Source organism: Kryptolebias marmoratus, linkage group LG1 (genome assembly GCF_001649575.2).
Source record: "Kryptolebias marmoratus isolate JLee-2015 linkage group LG1, ASM164957v2, whole genome shotgun sequence".
Classification (NCBI taxonomy): domain Eukaryota; kingdom Metazoa; phylum Chordata; class Actinopteri; order Cyprinodontiformes; family Rivulidae; genus Kryptolebias; species Kryptolebias marmoratus.
Genome location: NC_051430.1, coordinates 31,244,932 through 31,269,666, shown reverse-complemented (window position 1 = coordinate 31,269,666; position 24,735 = coordinate 31,244,932). Strand labels below are relative to the sequence as shown.

At 41.7% G+C, this 24,735-nt stretch overlaps 1 protein-coding gene across 1 annotated transcript; it reads left to right on the top strand.

Moving 5' to 3' along the window:
- The first annotated feature begins 6,432 nt into the window (after positions 1-6,432).
- On the top strand, positions 6,433-22,868 carry LOC108245847 (protein mono-ADP-ribosyltransferase PARP14-like). Its single transcript, XM_017433079.3, has 23 exons — positions 6,433-6,838; positions 7,601-7,701; positions 8,588-8,636; positions 9,034-9,096; positions 9,378-9,548; positions 10,088-10,213; positions 10,755-10,856; positions 11,922-14,112; positions 14,301-14,429; positions 14,623-14,698; positions 15,511-15,747; positions 15,831-16,052; positions 16,571-16,685; positions 17,140-17,289; positions 17,948-18,010; positions 18,337-18,522; positions 19,072-19,275; positions 19,638-19,750; positions 20,058-20,293; positions 20,390-20,664; positions 20,824-20,966; positions 21,072-21,246; positions 22,376-22,868. Exons 1-23 carry the CDS (start codon positions 6,655-6,657, stop codon positions 22,654-22,656), a joined length of 5,592 nt encoding a protein of 1,863 aa, XP_017288568.1. The 5' UTR covers positions 6,433-6,654; the 3' UTR covers positions 22,657-22,868.
- The last annotated feature ends 1,867 nt before the right edge of the window (positions 22,869-24,735 follow it).

Genomic DNA, 24,735 nt, shown 5'->3' with positions numbered 1-24,735 from the left:
GTTCAGAGTTAATCCAGGAAATGCTCGTCCTTTATGACTGACGGGTGAAGAAATAAATCAGTCAGCTGATAAAACTTACAGGAAACACAAACAACAATCAAAGTCCAACTTCTGAGAAAAACCTTCCTTTGATTTAGATTCAACATGTTTTCATTCCTGCAGATAAAAGATGCTGAAAGTTTAGAATAAATGTACCTGACTGTGATTTGTAGTTCTTTGTAGTTTTAATCAGTTTATTGTAGCTTCGATTGGCTCTACGGAAAGTCCTAAAAGAAGAAAGGTTTAAAGTCCAGTTTGGGGCGTGTTGATGCGTCTCAATGTCTCAGGTGTTTTCATGTCCATAAACTCATAAAGTGTCTTTTTATCTGTTCTTCAGGATTTAGCTGCCATAGAAATTAAAAACAGTTCACATCAGTTAGAATTAAACACGTTGTTGGCTTTAAAAATAAACTTTTGTTGTTCTGGTTGGAAGAAGTTAATTTAACCTGATTCTTTCAGCTGCGGACTCTTTCTGGAAGATGTTGAACCAAAATCTGACCTATGACCTCTGATGGAGAGAAAGTCTCTGTCTGTAAATCAGATAAGGAAGAGTTTAAGAGATGAAACAGCTGTTTGTTAATCTGAGTCAATCTGCAAGTTTATGATGCTGGAAGTGATCACAAAGTTTTTATTTCAAACCAAAGTGATTAAAGACTGAAATCAAGTCAAAGTTGATTTTTCATATAAAAATCAGGTTATAAAATCTATGTTAGGTAAAGAACCATAAATAAGGTAAACATATACAAACAATATCAAAGACAACAATAATAAAATACTGAAAACCAGGACTAGGAGTTCTGATTGGTCCGTAGTTCACCTGTCGTCTCACCTGTCGACTCACCTGTCGTCTCACCTGCTGGTTAGCGGGTCGGGTCTGTGTGGTTCTCACACCTGAAGCAGGTTTCAGACAGTCTGGATCTGTTGGACCTGATGCAACAAGCTGCTGCGAGTTTTTCTTCCTGCTCTGAGAAACGATCAGATGGTTTTACTTTCATGTTTCTTCACGGTCGAATAGAAAGGATGGATAAAAACTCTCAGCAGCAGGAAGAATGTTGAAGCTGAAGCCTTCTTCCAGCTGCTGTGTGGTTTGTTTGATCACTGTAAGGACCAGATAAACTGGTTGTTTTATGTTCTGGTCATCAGTAAGATGAGCAGAAGTGGGTCTTCCTTCAGACGCTGGGGGGCCTCCAGATGAAGCTCTGCTCCGGGCCCCATCCAGCCTGGGGCCGGCCCTGCATGGGGCCACAGCAGAACTGTGGAAACATGAAACCCTGAATTCATCTGACAGCTTCCATGGATTGTCCTCATAGATTCTTTTTATTGTTGATAAAAGTTTTCAAATTCAGTTATTCCTGTTCTTCTTGTTGAATGTTTCAACTCCAGCCTTCATGTCAGGAAAAGCTGGATTCATTCCTCCCACTGGGAGAAAAACTCCCTGACGTCTGCAGGATTTATTCACCCGGGGCTGAATGGGCTGCTGAGCATGCTGGGAAACCTTCTGGGGTCTTTCAGAGGGTCCTTGTCCCCCTGAACTCAGATCCAGCTGAGGGAAAACATCATTTATCGTTTTAAACTTTTGCATAAACTTTTATTTTATTTCTGAGCTGCTGATGGAGACCCGAGGTTTAGGTTTTAAATCCTCCTGAAAGTCTCTGATCTTTGGAGTCCAGAACTCCTGCTTCAGGTTCTGGTCTTATTCCAGGTGAGAAATTTAAAAGCAAAAACCAGAACTTAAAGGATTCATCCTGCATACAGAACTGAGACCTTTTCTAAACCTCAGTGAGAACAACATGGACCTTCAGATAATATCACAGCTCTAAAGTTCTGGAACCAGAGACCAGGACCAGGACCAGGACCAGGACCAGGACCAGGATTCAACCAAATCTCCTCAGAGCTTAAGGTCCAGATGTTGCACCTCAGCACAAACAGGTTTATGGTTTCCAGCCCAGGTTCTTCCATCCAGATGTTTGTGTTTGAAGTCCTGAGCTCCTTAATGAGATACGTGGAGGTGAGCTCCTGGAACCCGTGGATTTATGGAAGCATCTGCTGCAGCTCTGCAGCTTTTTACACTTTCATCCCATCTGGAGCAGGAGGCCCTGCGTTCCTGCAGCGGCGGGACAGGCGTCTGCATGTCTGCGCTCAGGAAGGAGGCATAAAAACGCTGCGTTCACTGTCAGCGCTGCGTTCACTGTCACACCGTCTGCAGGAAGAGGAGGCTGAGAGACATGGTTCCTCTGAGGCTGGTCGCCTTCGGCTGTGAGTATCCTCCCAGTCGCTCCATTTTCTGCTAGCTTTAGAAAATGATTCTTTAAGTGTCAGAGAAGGACTTCCTCATTAAAACCTGTGATTGGAAACATTTATTGTTGCAGTTTTTAACTATTACTGTTCAATGTTTGATTTTTAGTAACATTTAAAACATTTTCTGCAGCTGAAAAGTCATGAAGCTCCTGGAAACTGAGGATTTATTTGTCAAATTTAGAAACATTTCCAGGTTTAACAGTAAATGATGATAAAATCTGATAACAGGGACAGGAAAGTCTGCAGAAACAACCCAACACGCTGTTCTCCAGAAGTCTGACACTGAAAGTTAAAAACTGAGAATAACTTGGATCCAGCCTCTTGTCTGATGTTTGATGCATGAAGCTTCTTCTCCTGGCAGGTTATTCAGCTGCTCTTAGGGAGAATTTCAGATTAAAAGCTTGAATTGTTGCTGTTTTCAGTGCTGGCTGCAGCCTGGTGTCTGACTCCAGCTGCCGGTGAGTTGGATCCGTTTTCTACCTGAAGACAAACATTTCTCTGCAGAAACCTGTAAAAACAGGCAGGAGTTCAGGAACAGCTGTCAGTTTATCTTTAATTTATAGTTTTTATACAAAACCTGAAACTATTTTAATCTAAATGAAGAAAACAAAGATTTAAATACTTCAACCAGAAAGAACTGGCTGTGAAAGAAATTTTTAAAATAAAAAGAATTAGAATTAAAGTTTCAAAGCTGTGGTTCTGGTTGTAAAGCAGCAGAACCCCAGACGGGTCGGATCAGAACTGATACGAACTTCTGCTGCTTTTATTTTGTTAAAAAAACACAGAAATATGGTTGGATTACAAAATAAAAGTCCCTTTAAACCAATAATATATTGTCTTTTAAAACTATATTATTTTAAAAAGTATTTATTTACGTCATCATTCCAGTTTTTATATTTATAAAAACACATCATCTTAAAGCCAAATCTGTTGTTAAAATAAGTGATTTTTAATGTTTTTGATTTTAACTTTAAATATATGTGATAAAAATAACCACTAAATTTACATCATTCAGTTCTAAAACTCTGATATAATTTGTAATAAATGAGTGAAATCAGCAGAATAAACAAATAATTACAGAAACTGTGAGTCAGAGTTGTATTAAACCCCAAACAATCATTGAATGATGCAGAAACTGTGTAAGAAGCATAAAAATTCTTATAAAAAACATTTAAAACTGCATATTTTGACAGCTTCTGCAGCTTTGATTTCTTTCAGGTTTTCTGTTTTATCCGTATTTAGAAGCTGATACTGACCTCTAGTGGTGAAGCTGGAAACAGCAGCATCAAATCTCCACCTGCAGGGAAAAAAACACGTTTTTATTTTTATTTTCTGCCTTCACTTATCCAACAACTGCTTCACACTAACATAAAACATGCTTTAATAAAGGTTAATAAATTATTAAACCTTTTATAATTTAGGATTTACTCATTTTTTCTCATTTAAATATATTAAATATATCATTAAATTACCTCAAATGTGCTATAAAACATAATTCATAAGAGATGGATGGATGGATGGATGGATGGATGGATGGATGGATGGATGGATGGATGGATGGATGGATGGATGGATGGATGGATGGATGGATGGATGGATGGATGGATGGATGGATGGATGGATGGATGGATGGATGGATGGATGGATGGATGGATGGATGGATGGATTTGTTTTTCTGGTGTTATAAAATGTAAACATGAATTTATTCAGCAGTTATTGAATATGAAATGTTAGTAAAAGTTAAATCAGTGACAATCAACACTAATGATGTTGTTGTTTGTTGTTGTTGTTGTTGTTTGTTGTTTTAACAGAGGGCGAGGTGGTCTACGCGTGTCTCAATGAAACTGTTTACATGAACTGTGGTGAGAAAAACTTGTCAGACTTTAACCTAAATTAAGCTAAACTGAATCGAGTTCATTTTAATCAAATGAAGTCCTCTCCTCCCCTCTCCTCTCCTCTCCTCTCCCCTCCTCTCCTCTCCTCTCCTCTCCTCCAGGTGTGGAGCAGAAGATACACCTGGACCATGTCCTGTATAAAGTCGGGGTGGGGACCAGGTGTGGGCGGGGCAAACGGCACCCTGATGATGGACCGGACACGTTCTGCTCGTTCCCCTGGGCTGAGATGGTGGTGGAGGACCTGTGAGGACACTTTGAGTCAAACAATAAGAAGAATCTGTTCCAGTCACAAATCCTTCTTTCTTCATAACTTTGTCTTAAAAACCCATCAGCTGTTCGATGTGAAACACTTTGATCAGATCATCAGCAGACAGTCTGCATATATCAGTTTAAAAGTATATTATTTATAATAACAGTTACTTTTTTATTATTCCATGAAAGCTGAATAAAACTACAACTCCCAGAGTGCACTTGGCTAACAAATATCTAACTACAAACCTTTAATTTTAGAATAAATCCGTCTTTTCTTTGATGGAAGGATTTAAAACTCTGTCTCAGATCAGATGCTGTGGTCCCTGTGGTTGTCTCTGCAGCAGCAGCAGCAGGGGATTATGGGTAATGTAGTAATGCTCAGTGTTCCTGTGTTTGTGCAGCTGTGCCAGCAGGAGGTCCTGTGTGGTCCCCGTCACTGAGCGGGTCTTTGGAGAGTACCCCTGTGTGGAGCAGACCCGGTACCTGGAGGTCTCCTACACCTGCGCCAAACTGACTCCGCCCCCTCCTCCACCTGCTCCGCTCAGACCTGACTGTAGGTAGAAACGTCATCATGAGGGGTTCAGGTCAAAGAACGTTAGTCTGTCTCACAGTGACCCCTGTGACCCTCTGTGACCCCCTGTGACCCCCTGTGACCCTCTGTGACCCCTGTGACCCCCGGTGACCCCCTGTATCCCCCTGTGACCCCCCTGTGACCCCTGTGACCCCATGTGACCCCTTTGACCCCATGTTCTGTTAGAATTTCTGAGTAAAATCTAAAAAAAGATGCAATAATAAAAGTTTATTATCACTTCAGTCATAAAATAAGTTCTGACTCTTTGAGTTTAGAGGTTTTAAACATAAATCAACAGATAAATAAATAAATAAAATGGTTCCTATCCTCAGATCAGTTTTTATCTCATTAAACAGTCAAACTAACCCTGCTGACACTCAGGTGATTACATCTTTTCTGTGGAATCAATAAAACGGTAAAAAGCGCCCCCTGCTGGTTAAAAGGCGAACCTGCATCTTTATTTCAGCTGAAATCTGTTTTTAACTTGTTGTTTTTCTTGTTGTTTCTGCTGCAGGTGAGGAGAAAAAAGAAGCTAAAGCCTGAAGTTCAACATGAAGACTTCAGATTTATTGTTGCTGAGAAAACAGAAGACTTTTATTTAAAATCTGAAGTTTTTCTGTAAGCAGTTTGATCTTCTTTACTCCTGAAAGATTTTAAGTAAATAAAAATAATATTTCCTCAGAAATCATTCACTGTTTTCTTTGGTTTATTTGTTTATTTAGTCTTTAGTTCTGATCAAATCCAGATGTTTCCTCTCATCTGATCTGGTTTTTAATTCACTGAAGGTCTCTCAGTTTAAATTTGTTTTTTAAAAATGTGTTTTTTTATAAAGTTATTAACAGCAATCAAGATCAAACCAAATTAATTAAGTTATTGTTTATGTAAAGAAGAAACCTTTTCAGGTCCAGGCTTCCTTTGAAAAACAGATCTGAGATCTCAGTGAGATTTATTTAGTTAATGATCCAGAAATATAAATAATTGTCTAAGATAATAAAACTGTGACAAATAACAATCTGTGTTTAAATCATTCTGCTTGTAGTCCAAATCTGAACTGTTTATGTTTTGTAATTAAAGCTGGTGAGCACACACAGAAATTGTGAAAATATTACTTTATCAAACTGACGAATCAGAAGCAAGCTTCAGGTCAAACTCAGATTTTTGTTTTCTTTTTATTCTGAGATTTTTGGATTTAATCCTGGAAGAGAGGACTTCTTTCTTTAAAGTTTAAAACTTTAAAACATAAAAGAAAATTTAAAATTTTCCTCCGAAATATTTTAATTTGATTCAATTTTACCACCAAGAAACACTGAGTGTGTGTGTGTGTGTGTGTGTGTGTGTGGGGGGGGGGGGGTCTGTTTGTTTGTGTGTCTGTCTGTCTGTTTGTTTGTTTTCTTCGTTTCTCTGTTTGTGTGTCTGTTTGTGTGTTTGTTTGTTTGTGTGTCTGTTTGTCCCGGGCTCCCTCCTTCTTTCCGTTTCGGCTCCTTTAGCTTCAGTTTTTGATGAATCGAAAGTGAAACGGAACCAGAACCCGAGCCCTCCTCCGGGTGCTCCCGTCGGATCAGTTCGAGTCAGAACCCGAACCGGGACCGCAGCAGGACCATGGGGGACAGCGAGTGTCCTCCGCTCAGCGTGGAGTGGGACCTGAGCCCGGACCAGAACCGAACCGTTCGGAACAAACTGCAGCTGTACTTCCAGAGTAAGAAGCGATCCGGCGGAGGAGACTGCCGGGTGGAGGCCGAGGAGGGAGCCCCGAGGGCGGCTGTCTTCTTCCGCTGCCAGGACGGTGAGTCCTGCCTCCGACCAGAACCGCCGGGTTCGGGACCAGACTTTTTACTGCGATACAACCTGAACTTTCCTGTATTTTCTATCGGTTCCGACCCCCCCAAAAAAAACAACACCCGAATCCTTCAGCTTTTACTTTTACTTTTGAACAAAGTGTCTGATATTTCAAATTAAAAGTATCGGATTAGTTTTCGGACCTTTTATTATATAAAATAATAAACGCAGCGGGTTAATAAACAGTCAGCTGATTTCCCAGCATGCACCTGTGCAGCTCCAGAACCACTCCGAACCTAGACTGGACTTCTGGGGGACCATGGGGGCCAGGGCCCAGACCTGGGGACCCCTGGGTCATTTAAATGTCCCACCTTGTTAGTTAGTTTGTGTGTTTGTTGGACCCAGCAGGTGTTTGATTGTTTGATGTGACGCACCTGGCGGCTCGGGTCCAGGTGTTCTCTGACTGAATGCCTGTCGCCCGCCGGCCTTTCCTCCCTCTGTCTTGGAGTTTCTCTGTTTGACGTGTGGAGGACGACTCTCAGCTACTACCACCCCTGAACTGATCTGTCAGTCTGACTTAGAACCATGTCAGTCTGTTAGCTGTGGCGGCCATCTTGAATTACATCGACTCTAAGACTCAATCAGCTGCAGACATCCAGTCACGACTTTAAATCATGAGATATTTTGCTGACAGACAGACGTTCGTCTTTCTTTCTGTTATGAAACTCAAACCTTCTGCAGCTGAAGGTTTTTCTTTCTGTGATTCCAGTGAGACAACGAGTCCTGGAGAGGACCGATCATGAAATCAGTCTGGGAAACCAGACGCTGACGATACGGCTGAGCTCTGCAGCGCCGAGCGCACCTGAGCAGGTAAGCATGGGATTCATGAACACGACTCCGTGACAGAATCCAACCAACGGGTCCTTAAAAACCTGTCAGAGGCGAGGTTCAAATCAGCTTCCAGAGGAAAACCTCAAAGTGTAGTTTGTTCGGGTGATACTGAAGGGATTAAAAATGTAACTATAAGTAACTGTAACTGAAGAACTGTAAGTAACTGTAACTCCCTAACTGTTTGGATGACAACGAGACAAACAAATACAGAACAGTTGCCTTTTAACACTAGTTTGAGTTTTATTTCCTCTGAACGTCAGTAAAACTTTACAGTCAGATAATCGGTGACACGTCAGCTGCTGCACTGACAGGTGCGGCAGGTACAGGTGAGCCTCGCCCAATCAGAGCGCAGCGTTCACAACACAAACAGCAGGGAGAGAAGAACCAAAGTTCAACCTGTTCCTGCGGCGGCGGCGAGCAACCAGGAAGTGATTTACGCCGAAAAACAAACTGAAGAGAAAACGATTTAATTTAATTCAGAGATCAAAATAAACTCAAATGACTCTTAATAATAATAATAATTTGACTTATTTAGACTGTCTGCTGTGATGTTTATAAGGTTTCAGGTTCAGAATGTCTTTAGCAGCAGAGATAAATAAAGTTTGTTCATAAAAACTTCAAAATAAAACCACTTTTAAAACAAACAGGAAGTGACTAAATGAGTCAGTTTCAGCTTCACTGTCAGCCTGAAAACAAATTAAAAATAGTTTTTATTCCTGTTTAAATTTGTTTTCAGGCTCCTCTGTCTTTAAATAAATATATGATGATCTCAGATGGGTTTTTTTAGAGCCTTTAAATGTTTGGAACCAAAAAAATCTGCTTCGATCTTCTTTAACTTGGTTTGTGTCTTCATGTTTCTCCTCAGAGCTCGACGAAGAGCCACGATAATGATGATGATGATGATGATGTTTCAGGTAAAACTTGTTTTCCGTCAGATTTACAGGAGAAATCTGAGCTGAATGTTTGGGACATTTACAGATTCAGGCGGTTTGAAGCTGATTCTCAGAGTTATTGGAAGAATATTTAACTCATCATGACTTCCTGTCAAACAGAAACAACTTCCTGTTCAAATTTTCACTATAAATCCTAAACAAAGCAGAAATAAAGATTAAAACAAAAACATCAGTGAATTATTTTAAAGCTCTGAGTCTGTGGAGCTTTAAGCTTTTAAACTTTATTTTCTCCAGCTGAACCTTATAAACATAATTATTATTTCAGCTTTGCTTTAGAACTTTCTGTAAATAAGACGGAAATGATTTAATTTTCTGCTACAGTTAAAAAATAATTCATTTTATGTTGTTTTATCTGCAGACCAACCTTCAGATTCACAGACTCCAAAGTCAGAATCTAAACCTGGACTTTCAAAACAAAAAGGTAAAAACAAACTTTTAACAGATAAATATTTATTGCATGAATGTCAGCAAATTTTATTCTCACCAGATCCCAGAAATCAGGTTGAACTTGTGAAAACATGAATTCTTTATAAGTTAGTTTTTAAATAACTGCTAATAAATCACCCGACCAGGACACTTCAGTTTGTTTTCTGCAGAAACACGAACGACTCGATCCGAACACAGATCCGTCTTCGAACCTTCAGTTTTAAAAGTAAACGCTGCCTGAGTCCGGCTGAAGTCTGCGGTTTCTCCTCCCGTCAGACTCGCCGTGCGCTCGGAGAGCTGCGGTCGTGGAGAACGTGGCAGAGAACATGTCCACAGACCTGCTGCTGATGCTGGTGGAGAACGTCTCCGGTTCAGACGAGAACCACTTCAGCCTGGAGGTCATCTGGGAGTCCAGGACGGCCGTGGTGGTCTTCAACGACCTTGCAGGTGGGGACAACGTGGGGCCACTCCGGTTCTGGACAGGGTTCTGTGTCAGAGAAACGTTTATCTCCTCAGATCAGAGTTTTATGATCCAAATCTGAAGAATTCTGAAACAAAAAAATCCAAAAACAAGAACTAAAAACGGCTCAGTCTGGATTTTTCTTTAAACTGTGATCATTTTAAAGGTCGTATCTCACTGAGCTGCGACTGATGTGAGAAACTGAGTTAACTGAAGTTAAAGTTTCACTGAATCCTGAGAGTTTGTGACCAACGAGTGGACAGTTTTTTAAAAAACAGCCTATTTCTATGGTCACAGACTGTAAAACTGATCTGTTAATGTGTCGTTTTTTAAATCATTCTCATAGTTCTTCACAGTTCATGGAGCTTCTTATTATTCTACGCTTCTCAAACACAGAAATAAGCTGATATTTCCAGAAACGTCTTGGTGTCACGAACACTCTGACCTCAGTGATCCTGCAGCAGAAAGGTTCTGGTTCTGACCACCTGTGTTCTGTTCTGAAGGAGTAACCAGAAGTTTGTTACAGATGTGGAGAAGTTCGTCTCTGTGAGTCAGACCCACTCAAAGATCCGAAAACACGGACTGAGCGTTCAGCTGCTGGAGGCGGCGAAGAGCGTCCGAGTGGAGAGTCTTCCTCCCACCGTGGTCAGAGGTGGGAAAACTGATCTTCATACGATCTGCTGAAAAATATCTTTAGATGCAGACTTCCTGTTTTGATCTTTAGTCATTTAAAAAGTTTGACATATTTTCTTTTTTTTGCTGCTTAGATTTCTGTTTGAAATTTAAATGCTGATGTTTGGACCTAATTTTTGTTTCTGAGTTTCTCTGCTTCATATTTTACTTGAGCATTATGATCTTTGTTATTTTGGAAAAAGATGAAATACTTTAAGCCTTGATGGAAAAGATCCTTCCAGTTTTATAAATGATGGGTGAAAATGAGAAAATCTTTTTAAGAAGCTTAATTTTATTTGCCAATAAAAACTTGGTAAAAATAAAATTCTTTAAATAAATGAAAATGAAAGTTCTTCTGTTAGAACAGAAAGTAAAAAGTTCACAAAGATAAAAGTTTTGTAGGAAATGAAGGTTTAAATCAGGCAGGAGTCAGATTAACCTGCAGGGCTCCAGGTTTAAAGGGATTAGAACGTTTCAGGGAATCTTTTAGCTTGAGTTCGATGTTTCTGCATCCTTTGCAGACATGCTGGAGCTGTGGTTCGAGAAGAACTGGGAGCTTCCAGACAACGTGGTGATGATCCCAGAGGAACAAGCTGCCATCGTCTCCTTCAGTGACTCCAAAGGTTTTTATTCACACTAAATGTTTGAAGCCACAGAGTCTGGGGACAGTTCGTCCTCCACGGATGACCCTGATGGTTGGGAGGGAGACGGGTGGAGGGGTGAAGCTGTGAGGAGCAGAGCTTCTGACGGTGAATGAGTTTAGGGTCAACGACCCGAGGAGAAGAGAAGAAGAGAGAGAAGCAGGGTGGAGGGGACGGAGACGAGTGTTGGGGGGCTCTGTGACAGAAGGAGAAGGTTTAGAAGGTGAGACCTGCTGCCATGTTTGGTTTGGAGACGGTGGAGGAGGACCAAAATGGACAGGATTAGAAATGAGTCCATCAGAGGGACAGCTGAGGTTGGACACAAGGTTAGAGAGGCTGAGATGGTTTGGACATGTGCAGAGGAGGGACAATGGATGTTGAATCTGCAGCTGCCAGGGGAGGAGGAGAAGAGGAGGACCACAGAGGAGGATCTGCAGAGGGCCGGTGGGAGATGGAAGCTGTGGACACCTGTAAAGAGAGGAAGATGATGATGATGATGATGATGATGATGATGATGATGGTTTAGCCTTTCAGATTATTGCAGACGTGTTGGATGGAGCTGAGATCAGGGCGACTGTCAGTTAGAGTCCATCTCTCTGGGCTGGGTTGTTGTTTTTATAATTTAGTTGTTTATATAAATTCATAGTTTTAGAGCTGAGTTTTTTCACCTGCAGGAAGCTCTCCTGTGTTAGAAACCAGCCGAGGCTACAGCCTCCAAAATCCATGTTGAGGAAAAAATTTATTATAAAAAAAGTGGTCCAAATCTGCCCGTCTTCAGTTCTAAAGTGGACTCCAGCAGGTTAAATCAGAGGTGGCGTACAAAATGAAGTGCATGGCTAAGATTACAGTTTTGCAAGCTGTGCACACAAACTAGGTTGTGATTTTGAAAAGGTGTCTGCAGCCCAGTGAGATACTGAGCTGTGAGAGACAAGCTGTTGGCCATAAAGTTTATTTTCACTTCAAAATGAAACAACCACGTTTGTCTAAAATCTCTGCAGCTCCAATACGCCTCTCACCTTCAGCTTCCTGTTTCTTGTTTTGCTGCAGTTGTGGAAAATATTTGTGAGAAAGAAGATCATGACTTACGGTCCATCCACGTCAAGCTGTATCCGTACTACGAGTCCCTGGGAACCGCCTTGTACGGCAAAGAGCGCCCCGTGTGGAAGATGCCCGACCCCTTCACGGAGAAGGTTCACCACGTCATCTGGAAGTTCCTCCTGATGAAGAAACTGTTGAAAAGCCTGAATGATCAGATGCGTCCACACTTCTGCAGCGTAGAGCTGGATGACCCTGAGGTGAAACTCTGCCCACTGCCCAGCTTTCTGAGGCAGAAAGGTCTGACGGCTACAGATGTAGACAACTGGACGCAGACTGCGTTGGACGCGTTCCGCCAACTGATGTCTCAGTTCTCCGCTTTCGAATGTGACATGAACGCAGACGCATGGAAAGCTGCTGAAAAGGACGTGCGTTCGGTTGTGAACCAAGATGCCATACTGGCCTTCGATGCATCCAGAGAGGTTTTGACTGTCGCTGGTCGAGCTGATGATATGAAGAGAATCAGGGCTCCTGTGGAGAACATTGTTCTCAAAGCGAAAAGTCTCATTGAGCGGCAGACCAAAGGGGTGGCTGAGAAGATGACTTTGTCTCCTGCGTGTCTCTACATCCTGAAGCAGGAAGGGCTGCAAAAAGCTGCCTCAGACATCTCCCCTGAGCTGAAACTCTCCTACGATGAAGCCACGGAGAAGCTGACCATTAAAGGACTCCCTGAAGAAGTGTACAAAGCCAAAGCATGGATCTTAGAGAAGAACACAAGTATGAAGACTAAAAAACTGAATCTCCCTCCAGGCCTTCTAGAATACCTCAGGACCATGGATGCCATGGACATGTCAGAGAAGCTGTTCACCTCTCAGGGCATCAGTGCCATCTACTGCTGTGACACCAAAGGGTTTACCCTGCTGGGGAACTCTGACAGAGCCCTTTCCGAGGCAGAGAGTAAAATGAAGGAAGTCTTATTCGTGCAGACTTTGGATGTGGAAGACCTGAAGGTTGTAAGCCTACAGAGCTGGAGGGACCTGAACAAAGATCTGTTAGATACCTACAACTCCTCCACCAAGAACATCGTGAACATCTGGATCCACCCAGAGAGAGGAGACAAAGTAACGGTGGCCGGCTTTATGAATCCGGTGAAAGAGGTCAGCCGCAGTTTGAAAGAGTTCATTGGAAACTACTCACAAGTTCAAGAAACCGTCCGCGTCAAGTCCTGTGCTGTTGTTCAGTTCATTCAGAAGCAACAAACACAACTTTGGATGAGAATTTCCAAAGATAACGACGTGTCAGTTCTTTTTGATCCAGAAAGACCAAAACTTGTCATCAGTGGGGCTCGTCTTCATGTCCAGAAAGCTAAATCCAGTTTTCAGGAGCTGACCGCTGCTCTGTGTGCTGACACCTTAACTGTGGACAAACCTGGAGCTAAGAAGTATTTCCAGTCCGCAGGAAGCTTCATTCTGTCTTCAGTATTATCTGATTTAAGCTGCGTGGTGTTGCTGCAGTCCAAGATTCAAGAAGAAGAAGAAGACGAGGAGGAGGAGAGCTATGAGGAGGAGGCTAGCCTGTGCTACTGCAAAGTGCAGACAACTGCTGGAGTTCTTGTTTCTGTCAGTAAGGCAGATATCTGCAGCTTGAAGGTTGATGCTGTGGTGAACGCAGCCAATGAGGATCTGCAGCACATCGGTGGTTTGGCTCTGGCTCTGCTGAAGGCCGCAGGACCACGACTGCAGCAGATCAGCAACGACCATGTTGCTATAAATGGAAAGCTCCGCCCAGGTGATGCCATCATAACCGATGCATGCAATCTGCCCTGCAAGTATGTCGTCCATGCAGTCGGTCCACGCTACTCTGACTACAACAAAACTACATCAGTGTCGCGTTTGAAGTGTGCAGTTAGAGAAACTCTGAAACAAGCTGAGATGAATAACTGCTCCAGCATCGCCCTGCCAGCCATCAGCTCAGGCGTGTTCGGGTTTCCTGTTCCGCTCTGCACCGAGACCATAGCCCAGGCAGTACGGGAGTACTGTGACAGTCCTCAAGGCCCGGGATCGCTCGCCGAGGTTCACCTGGTCGACAACAACGACGACACCGTCAGGATCATGGCTGCAGCTGTCAAGGCTGAGTTCATCGACCTCGAACCGATCATGACAATCCCACAGAAGACGGGCAGGAAGAACAAAGGAGCTGCAGGGTAAATTTCACTAAATATTCTTTATTTAACAGATATTACAGTGGAACTTGTTTTATTACTCAGGTGGAACGCTTCCTTTGAACCTTGACTGATCAGGTGCTTCTGATCAGGAATATTTCTACTCTAAGTTGGATTAATTAACTGGTTGTAGTTGGTAAATCTACCTGACCTGTTTGTTTGCCTCCTAGTGGATATCAGAGGGGTCGGGGGAGAGGTCACGGTCAGAGTCAGTCACACAGAGGAGCTGAAGGAGGAGGAAGAGGAGGAAGATTTCAGACAAACAGAGAAGGGCAGAGGGAAGCCAACCAGCATGGAGGGTAAATCTCTAATGGTTACCTTGTTTCTGATGCTCTGTAAACCTCTTCAGATAAGTTTTATATTACAGTTATGCTAAAGAAATACGTGTTTCGTTGCTTCTCTCTCCAGACTTTTTCATGTATTTTTTTGAGTAGTAGATCCAGAACCATTAGCTGCAGTAATGTTGAACAGTCCTGTTCTGATTGATTTCAGGTCAGGCAGGATGGAGCAGATCACCCCTGACGGTCTGAAGATTGTTCTCTGTAAAGGAAACATTCAGGACCAGAGGGTGAGTCCCAACACTGGTGCCTTTTGGCTTCTAATGAACAAACTAAAGGTTTCTGAAGTTTCTCAGCTCTATGGATTGATTACAATGTGAGGGTCTTATATTTCCACTCAATGTCAAGATCTGAGAGGTGGGAGTCCCTGCTGAGGCTCCTGTCATTCTTAGGCAAAATATAAGATTGAACTGATTCTAAACTGAGTCCGTTTTAGTTGAGTTGGTTTAAACTTCCAGCTCAGTTAGACGAGTTTATTTGTCCTCAGACAGAAGAAAACAGTTGGATTCTTCAGTTTGTTTATGTGTTTATTAAGAAACTTCAGGCATCATTTGAACAGGATAAATGTTGGGTTTGTATCAGTGCATCAGATGCTGATTGTCTCCTTGGTATGTTCATCCATCGTCACCTTCTCTCTGAGGCTGAGCCCGGCCGCCCTTCATCCATCTGCTTCTTTCAGTCTTCATCCAAACCTCATGACTGTAGGTGAGGGTTGGAATGTAGATGAACCAGGAAATCCAGTTCTTTCACTTTAATCTCAGCTCCTTTACTACCCTCATTGCTCCAGACGAGGCCCAGATCCTCTGTTTTGTTTATTTTTTCTTATCCATCCACAGAAACACCTCTAGTCTTTAGGTTTTGTCCACTTTGATCATAAACTTGGTTGTGTTGCAGTTAATGCATGTTGGGAATTATTGCCTTTTGTTTTTTTATTTTTTTTTATAAAATGTGATTCTAACTGTTCTGGTCAGAACAACGATGTCATCGCCTGAGTTGTAAACTGGTATTTTTATTGAGACCCAGTTTTACTTCTGATCCACAGACCGACGTCATCGTCAACACCATCGCAGAGAACATGAACCTGCAGCAGGGAGCCGTTTCCAGAGCCATCGAGGACGCAGCCGGAGACGGTCTGCAGGACGCCGTTCTGATTGAAGCCGGAGCGTCCATGCTGTCCTACGGAGACGTCGTCATCACTGACGGATACAATCTCCACTGTCGGAAAGTCTTTCATGCTGTTTGTCCGTTTTGGGACAACGGAGGTGGCCAGGCAGAGAAGGTGAGGGGGGGGACCTGCAGTCATGTTCACAGCACTGAAGACCTGCAGGTTTTTACCTCCTCTCTGTCTGCTCCTTCTGTTAGGATTTAACTTCCATCATCGCCTTCTGTTTGGAGGAGGCTGAGAAACACCGCATGACCTCGCTGTCCTTCCCGGCCATCGGGACCGGAAACCTGGGATTTCCCAAAAACCTAGTGTCCAAAGTCCTGCTGAGGGAGATCCAGCTGTTCAGCAGCAGGAAGTCCCCCCGCCACCTGAGAGAGGTGGTCATCGTGGTGCATCCCACCGACGGGCAAACTGTGGACGTGAGTGTCGGGTTTATATTAGGAGAAAGACCCGGAGCTGAAGTAGATTCAGGTTTCTGATGCTTTAACGTCCCAACATGTCAGCCGAAGCAGCGTCAGGAACTCAGAGACGTGTTTGTCTCTGTGGTTAAAAGTCACATCTGTCTGCAGCTGTGGACAAACTCACACAGTCAGCATCAAGTCTGTGAATCCTGGAACCAACCTGTGGGAAATTAAATTAAAGGCAAATTAAACAAACATTGTCTTATTTAAAGAAACAACAGAGTTGTAGCCGTTTTGGTCAAACACTGAAAATAACATCATGTATGACCTTTAAGGATCACTCTCAGCTGCTAACACACCAAATCTTAGGTCAATATTTGTCAAATTGACGGAGTTCAATCCATTTTTGTGCTGATATTTTGCTAAAAGACAGAAACGTTATCAGCTGCAGGTGATAATAACAGCAGCAGTTTTTCTATTTTAGTAAAAATCTCCTGTAATTAATCGAAAACTGAGCGTGTTTTTTTGTTTTTCAGTGTTTCAGCAGAGAGTTCTCCAGTCAGACCGGTCCGAGGAACGTCCAGCATCAGAAGGAGGATTTTAACAGATCTGCAGCTCAGCAAACACTCAGCGGGTCTCAGAACGCCGCCGGTAAGAAAACTTAGATTTATTCATGATCTGCAGAGCTGTGGACAGAGCCAACAAAAACAAAAAGATTCAAGAATTAAAAGAAGTTTTATGATGTAAAAAATGATTAAAACAATCATCTGAGAGAAAATCATGGTGATTATAGTTTTAAAAAGACTCATACATTTATTTCAGGTATAATCTGTAATATTACAGATTTGGTCTTACTTCCTGTCTCTTTAAGCCCCGCCCCTGAAAGGTTAGGTGTGCTCTGATTGGTCTCTGTTGGTAATAAAGGTAATAAATGTGTTTTTATTGACACTTAAAGACTGAAACTGACTCATGTTTGACGGCAGAAATCAGCTGGTCTTCAGTCCAAACTGATGTTAGAAAAATGATCAATTATTTCTGTTTTCTGTTCCCCCGTGAGCTGAAGAATCAGGATTTTTACCTCCATTAAAACTTGTGTTTGTTCCAGAAACCTTCAGCCAGGTCCTGTCCTCGTCCCTCGGTGTTTACCGGATGCAGATGGGACAGCTCACCCTGGAGGTGTCCTCAGGAGACATCACCAAGGAGACGTGTGATGCCATCGTCAACTCATCCAATGCGAACTTTGACCTTTACGCAGGTGACTCTTCGTCTTTAAATCAGTTCAGCAAAAACAAATAAAGGAATAAAAGCAGCTGGAGGTTTGCAGAAAGGATCAGAACTGAGCTGCAGAGTTTCTGCTGCTGATAAATGTTTGTCTGGAGACAAAAGAAAAAAGTCTTTTCATCAGATTAAAGCCAACATCTTAACCCTTGTTGGGTCAGGTGCTGCTCACCTGCAGGGTTCTGGTTCTGTCTGAATCTCTTGGGTTTGGGTTCCTTTTGTAAAAGTTTCCTTCATTGTTTTCCTTTGGAGAAGTCTGAAAGGTCTGAAAGGTCTGAAAGGTCTCAGTCACCTGTTAGATCCTCAAAGTCTGGATTTGAGTTTCTCTCTCTGCTCTTGTTGATAATTTTCCATATTTCTAAAGTTCACACCTGTCAGCTTGTTTTAAGTAAACAAGTAAATCTTTATTTATAACCAAAGTCACAAAGTGTTTTATATCAAAGAAAAGCAGCTGAGTTTGGACTAACTGTAGATGAGAAACAAGTCCTGATTTCAGCAGGAATAAAAGGAGCTGCAGGGATTTAAACTCATAAATCAGTTTCTAACTGAGGAAACGATAACGGAACAGTTGTTGTTTATGTCAGCTTTTCTCAGAGTCATCAGAATAATTTCCGTCTTTTCTTCTCGTTTCTCAGGCGTGTCCAAAGCGATCTTAGACGGCGCCGGAAGATCGGTTCAGATGGCGTGCACGCAGATTGGTTTGTATCTGTTTAACTGTCACAAATAAACAACACTAACAACTTCCTTTCATTTGCAAACTAAGAGCCAGAATCAGGAGCCAGTTAAGGTTTCCTGCGGTCAGACAGCCGCTGCAGATTGTTCATAAGATCCAGGATCTTCCTAAAAACATCCATCCATGTTGAGTTTGAGTTTGTAAATGTAACAGCTTGTTAAATCAGGAATCAGCAGCAGTGAAAGTGTTTAAACAAGTTTATAGGATCTGTCAGTGTGTCAGAAACACTAACTAAAATCAGTCAGAAAACAGGATTTTCTGGGCTGTTCTGATTGTGTTTCTGCTCCGCAGTGAGTTCTCCGGGTTACCTGCCTCGAGCCATGATCATGACCACAGCCGGCCAGCTTCCCTCCTCAAACATCGTCCACATCGTGGGTCAGAACGACCCGGGGAAGATTAAAGATCTGGTTTTTGGAGTCCTGAAGCTCTGCGAGGAGAACAAGTTTGGTTCTGTGGCCTTCCCGGCGCTGGGAACAGGTCTGTTCTGACAAAAACTGATTTCAGAAAAAACCTCTGAATTGAGACGACTCAAAGTCTGAATTTTGACCTTTTGTGTTTTTTGATTGTTAGTTTTGACGTTTCTATCATTTCATCAAACATTCAGATTATTTTTGTGCCGTTTGGTCACCTTCATCTCTTTCAAACAGAGGAAAAGTGCAGAAAGTCTGAAACAAAAACATGTTTACAACATCTGTCCAACATCTGCGGGCGGGCCGTGGCGTGGTAAAGGGTTAAAGTTTAATAACAAGTTTAACCACAGATTTGAAACAGTAAAAGGAGTTTAACATCTTAGATTTCCCACTAAAATTTACTGAACACAGCCATGTTTCTGAGAACTAACCCCAAAAACAGTTTTACCAGGAAGAGCAGCAAATATTTTATAGTTTGTTGGGATTTTTAGTCCAACCCCGGGAGCTTCGACTCTTAGGACAGACCCTTCATCCTTTCCATGCTTTTAGTCCAACTCATCTGACCTCATCATCATCATCATCATCATCGTTTTGTTGGTGCTCGTCTGCCTTCCAGGTCAGGGAGGTGTGAACCCATCAGCAGTGGCCGACGCCATGGTGGACGCGGTGGTGGACTTTGTGAGGAAGAAACATCCGAAGTTTGTTCGCAGCGTGAAGATCCTGATCTTTCAGACGGCCATGATAAACGAGTTCCACAACAGCATGAAGAAGAGGCAAGGAGAAGAAGTGGAGGAGAAAAGCCTCTTAAAAAAGTTTAAAGGTACCTGAGTATTTCTGCAGGGGTTACAAACTTCATGTAGATCAATGCAGGAATCATAAAAACCTGATCTGAAATGATTTACAAATCTCATTCCCAGTGGAACATTATTAAAACTCATTAAATAGTAATGCAGGAAAGTATCTCCAGGTTGTAGAACAACATCTGCTCCCATCCAGCACAGTTTACTGGACTAATTTTAGGAGGAATGTAAGAATATTAGATATTACTCTGCTGGTTCTGAGATCTGCAGAAATGTCTAAACCATCTAAAGTTCTCAAAGCAGCACCGTTATTAGTTATTATTACCATCGTAGGTTTAAAGTTGTTATTAAACAGTAGAAATATCATTTTCATTTTTTTCAGACACAGTCAGTTCAATTTTCGGACTTGGAGCGGAGCAGCAGAACAAAAATTTGGTTCTGGAGAGGGAGGAGTTTGAGCCTGCGGTGTTTCAGCTGTGTGCCGACAACCAGAAGGTTCGTGTGAAGTGCTTTTAATCTTCTTTGACCTTTACAACATTTCCTGTACAAGTTGTGCAGTAAACATGAAAATAAAGGCAGATTCTAAGCTTTTCTCCATGCGATGGTTGAGATGATTGAGATTTTTCTCCTGGAAAGCTGCAGCTGGGTTGGAGTTAAGGTGGCACTCACTGGACTTCAACTTGTTTGTGAGCAGCATTCATGAGGGAACCTCCTAAATGTCTGGAGACCGTTCTCACTTTCCTTGCACGAGCTGCAGAGGTGCACGGAGGTGCAACAAACCAAATGATTTCTCTCCCTGCAGGCTGTGAGTTTGGCCAAGCGGAGGATCAACGAACTGATCGTGGCCGAGCAGGCAACAAGAACCATCACTGACCAGTACATTAATCAGCTCACTCAGGCTGATGTTGCAGAACTTCAGTCCCTGCAGAGGAAGCTGACGGTGAGCCTCCGCCTGGACAGACGACAGGAAGACCACGAGCCCAGGATCCACCTGGAGGGTCTGACCCGGGATGTCTTCAGTGCCGAGTCTGCAGTCAGGTCAGGACACATCAGGCACCAGAGTTTATTATTAAATAAGAAGTATGTCTGTTTATGTATTTAAAGAACGATTTCTTCATTTTTGGTGATCTTTAGGGACATCATCCGGAAGGTGGAGAGGACAGAGATGTTGAGGAGCAAAGCTCTCCTGGTGAGCGGCCTGGTGGAATGGCAGTATCAGGACCGGAGCGGGTCGATGGTTCCCTTTGACATCTACATCAACCTCCAACTCGAAGAAGCTTTAGAGAAAAAACAAACCGTGAAGATCAAAATCAGAAATGACACGTATGAAGCTAACCCAATGCTTAAAACTGCTGATTCAAAGAACAAGCGAAACTGGAAGATGGAGTTACTGAGAAAAGACCTGAAAGGTGAGAGGATTTACTCACCTGTCCACACAGAACCAGGTTTTAATGCATCCAAATTGCTGCACTGAGCAATGAGCTCCCTTTGTCAAAAACTGAGAATGTCAGTGCTCTGTTAGCTTTAATTCAACATTCCTCTCTTAATAACTGCTCATCTTATTTTAGCATCAGAGGCTCTTCTGCCTCCACACTGGGACGACATGAAGAACGACATCGTGAAGCTGTTTCCTCTGACTCCTGGATCCACTGAATACAACAACGTGTTGGGAGAGCTAACAAAACACGGACTTACTCTGAACATCATCACGGTATGTTCCCTTTTAAAAGCCATCAATGTTTAACTGTAAGTGTTTGAGCCAGATAATAGGCAGGTAGATGGAAAAGGTAAGGTGTTATGTTCAAACTGTTTGCAGATCGAGCGGGTCCAAAATACGACGCTGTGGCAGAGCTATCAGCTCCTGAAGAAACATCTGGAGGTGAAGAACAAACACACAAAAAATGAGCAGCTGCTGTATCATGGGACTGCTGCCACCTCCATCGACCTTATCAACCATAAGGGCTTCAACCGGAGCTACGCAGGACAACACGGTAACTCCAACATCTCTACCTCAGTGTACTCCTAATACTCCACGATGAAAGGTGAAACCAGAACTATGGAATCTCCTTCAGACCAAACAAAATGTCTGCATCCTCCCCCGTTTTTACAGTAACGTCCCAAAGCTCGGAGCCGTAGTCTTTTATTTAGATACACTTCTTCCTGCGCGTACAGCTGTTTGCATCATTTATATCCCTGCTGACATGACCCAACTGCAGCTGTTATTGTTGTCTAATAGGTCAACTCTCTCCGCACAAATCTGAGTTTGAGCAGAGCATTTGTATCAGTATGACAGACACCCTCAGCTCTCCTATCCAGACTTATCTAATGGTCACCTGACTGTCATGACTGATGATTGGTTCCCCTCATCTGACTTTAAACAGTTCTATAATGTAGCTGCAGAAAGCTCTCCTGACCTTTGACCCTGAAGCCCGTTTCTCTCCACTGAACACTGCCGAGGCCACAGACCAATGACCTTCGAGGCTTCGTACATCACTATAAAACACAATTTTATTAGTAAATTTACATTTCAAAACATTATGAACCCTTTCATGTTTGGACAATGATTCTCAGAATGAAGACCCAGCTGCTTTTGACTGAATTCACTGCTTTTTTAATGGAACTGGAATCAACAGGACATGAATCATTTGGAAGTTTGTGGGTGCTATAATTACAGCTGACCACTAATGTCAGTGGTGTGTCTGAATATTTTCAGAATTAAGCCTTACAAGCTTCACAAGACTTCATCCGCCCATCTCTACACCTGGCCTATCATAAATCACTAACTGATCCGGTCACATCCCATAATGATGTTAGCTTTCAGAAACCAGGGAACCATAGGAACCCCAGAGAAAACCTCAGTGTTACTGTTATGAAGCACTACGCATAAATGTGTATTTAACACCTCACGTTCTAAACTCTGTGGTTCATCTGTCCGCTCAGTAAAACCACCACAGGTGCTCCAGAATATGAGATTTATCTTCGACTTCATCACTTGTGGAGATCTTACTCATTAACTTTGTGTTTCTAACTGTAAACCTGTAGCCATCTCACAGCAGAATTCACTTCACATGATCTTACTTTATTATCCATTTGTGGTTTATGTATTTATTGTTTCTGCAGGTGCGATGTACGGCAAAGGCTCCTACTTTGCTGTAAATCCTTCTTATTCAGCACAAAACTATGCCCAACTTGACGCCAGTGGACACAAGCGCATGTACCAGGCCCGGGTTCTTGTTGGAGACTACACTCAGGGAAGATCTGGCATGATCACCCCTCCTGCAAAATCTGGGAATGCTGCAGACCTGTATGACAGTGTGACAGACAGACCTAATAATCCATCCATGTTTGTTGTCTTCAATGATATTCAGGCGTACCCAGAATACCTGATCACCTTCACATGAGCGTTCAGATCTTCAGAAAAACTTAAATTCTGTCTCAGTGCACTTTATTTTACATTCAATTCACAAAAATACTCAAATATTAAAGACATAATAATAGTTTACTGAAAGTAACAGGTGGACTTTTCTTCTAAATAAAAATAAAAGTGTAAATTCTTCACTTTATTGATCCTACTGTCTTTTTCACTCTGTTAAATAAAAGTCTTTAATTCCAAGTTTGTCTTTTTTTAGACAAAGTCTTAGAAAGAAGTAAATACAAAAAAAATTATTAACACCTCATGATGTAATACAGTCTGTCTTTATGTTGTAACAAAACTGAAACCAAACCTCAGAAACAGGATCTCAGAGGTTCAGATGTTTCTCTGCTTTGGTACAATTAATTCTGGGAAAATTAATACACAACCTAATTCTATCTGATTCTATTTTTAAAACAATTTACAACAAACCAGTTATTTCAAAGAATCTGGAAACATTTAAATGAATCCTTACTGAAACAAACTACATCTTTATATGAACGCATTAATGTTCAGTTCTGGACTGAAACAACATTTATTTGAAACATATTGTGATAAAATGGTAATATACTTCAGTGTACTGAACCACAAAGTACAGATATTATAAAGAAATACATATTGCCTACCACCTTTAATTCAAGATGGCCGACACAGCCACATCACGAGATCTGTTAGAGCTCAGAGAATGTGTCGAGAACGACTCTCATCTACTACCACACCAAACTTTACCTCAACATCTGTAAACTTGACTGAGACATTTCTGTTTTTGTTTTGGCAAAGATAGATTAGCTCTGGCTGCCATCTTGAATCAGGTTGAATCCAGATCAGTTGAAGTTGTTCATCGAATGATTAATTTCTGAGAGTTTCATTAAAATCTGTTCAAATGTTCATGGATTTATGGAGAACAAACAGACACTGGCAAATATATTATTTATGATTACCTTTTTTGCCCATTATAGTGGAACATAATTATAATATTTATTATAATTATTATTGCTCACCTTGGAAAGTAAAGAAGACTTCTAATATTTTTGTCTGTTGCTGTTTGTTTGTTCTTCTGTCTGTTACTAAAATAATTCATGAACAACTTAATAGATTTAATGGAAAAAACTACTGAAATATAAAGTTACTGACTGCTGATTTTCTGTCAGCTGGTACTTATGACAGTAAAGTGCATTACAGCAACAAAACTTTAGATTAAACAGATGAAAATAAAAGTCAATTTGACTATTAAATTTGACCATTGAAATCTTTACTTCAGTCACGGTGGGCAAACACAGAGCACATCAAACTTTATATGTTTGGTACATTTCATTCATTATAGCTCAATGTGTTGTTCAACAAGAATAAAAATACTGTTTGAAAATCCATGAAAAACAAACACATTTATCAAAAACATTCATAGATAAAAACTGCAGCAAGAGCAGAATAATAAAGGAGCTAATACTACATATACATAAATAAAAATACAGATTTAAACTTTCTATGTTTTGAAGATTTTGAACTGGACCTGATCTAGATGCCAAAGAGGCATTGAAACAGTTAATAAAAATCTTTTGGAAATATAAATTTCATAAATCACCAGCTGTTTTCACATATTTGTGTTCAGTGTAGAATAACAGAGCAGGTTTGAAAAGAAAAAGTGTTTCAGGTTTTGAACCAGATGCCTAAAGTTGTCCAAGTGTTAAAATTAGGTGAAATATCCCTTTAACCTAACTTCAGGTGGTGCTGAGGTGAGATCATGTGTCTCTGAGACAGAATGTGTTTTTGTTTTGGTAAAAATTATGTATTAGTTTTATGTTTCTTAATCGCAGCCACTGTCTGTCTGTGAACTGAGCTTAGAGCCCATTTCTGACGGGGTTATTTTTTTTAGTAATGGATCTTTGCTGCACTTTCATCTTGTTGATGTCTTCCAATTTCAAAGTATGAGAAAACAGATCCTTATTGTTTTCTGTTTGCTGAGGATTTTATTGTTTATTATTTTAAATATGAAAATAAACTCAAGCTGTTTTTACAAGGAGGACTCAGCGAGAGTAAACCTCCACCAAGACCACAGCGTGATTTTTAA

Coding starts and splice junctions, on each gene's coding strand:
- LOC108245847 (XM_017433079.3), top strand. CDS start 6,655: ATGGGGGACAGCGAGTGTCCTCCGCTCAGCGTGGAGTGGGACCTGAGC. Junction 8,637..9,033: donor TGATGATGATGATGTTTCAG/GTAAAACTTGTT, acceptor TTTTATCTGCAG/ACCAACCTTCAGATTCACAG. Junction 15,748..15,830: donor GAGGTGGCCAGGCAGAGAAG/GTGAGGGGGGGG, acceptor TCCTTCTGTTAG/GATTTAACTTCCATCATCGC.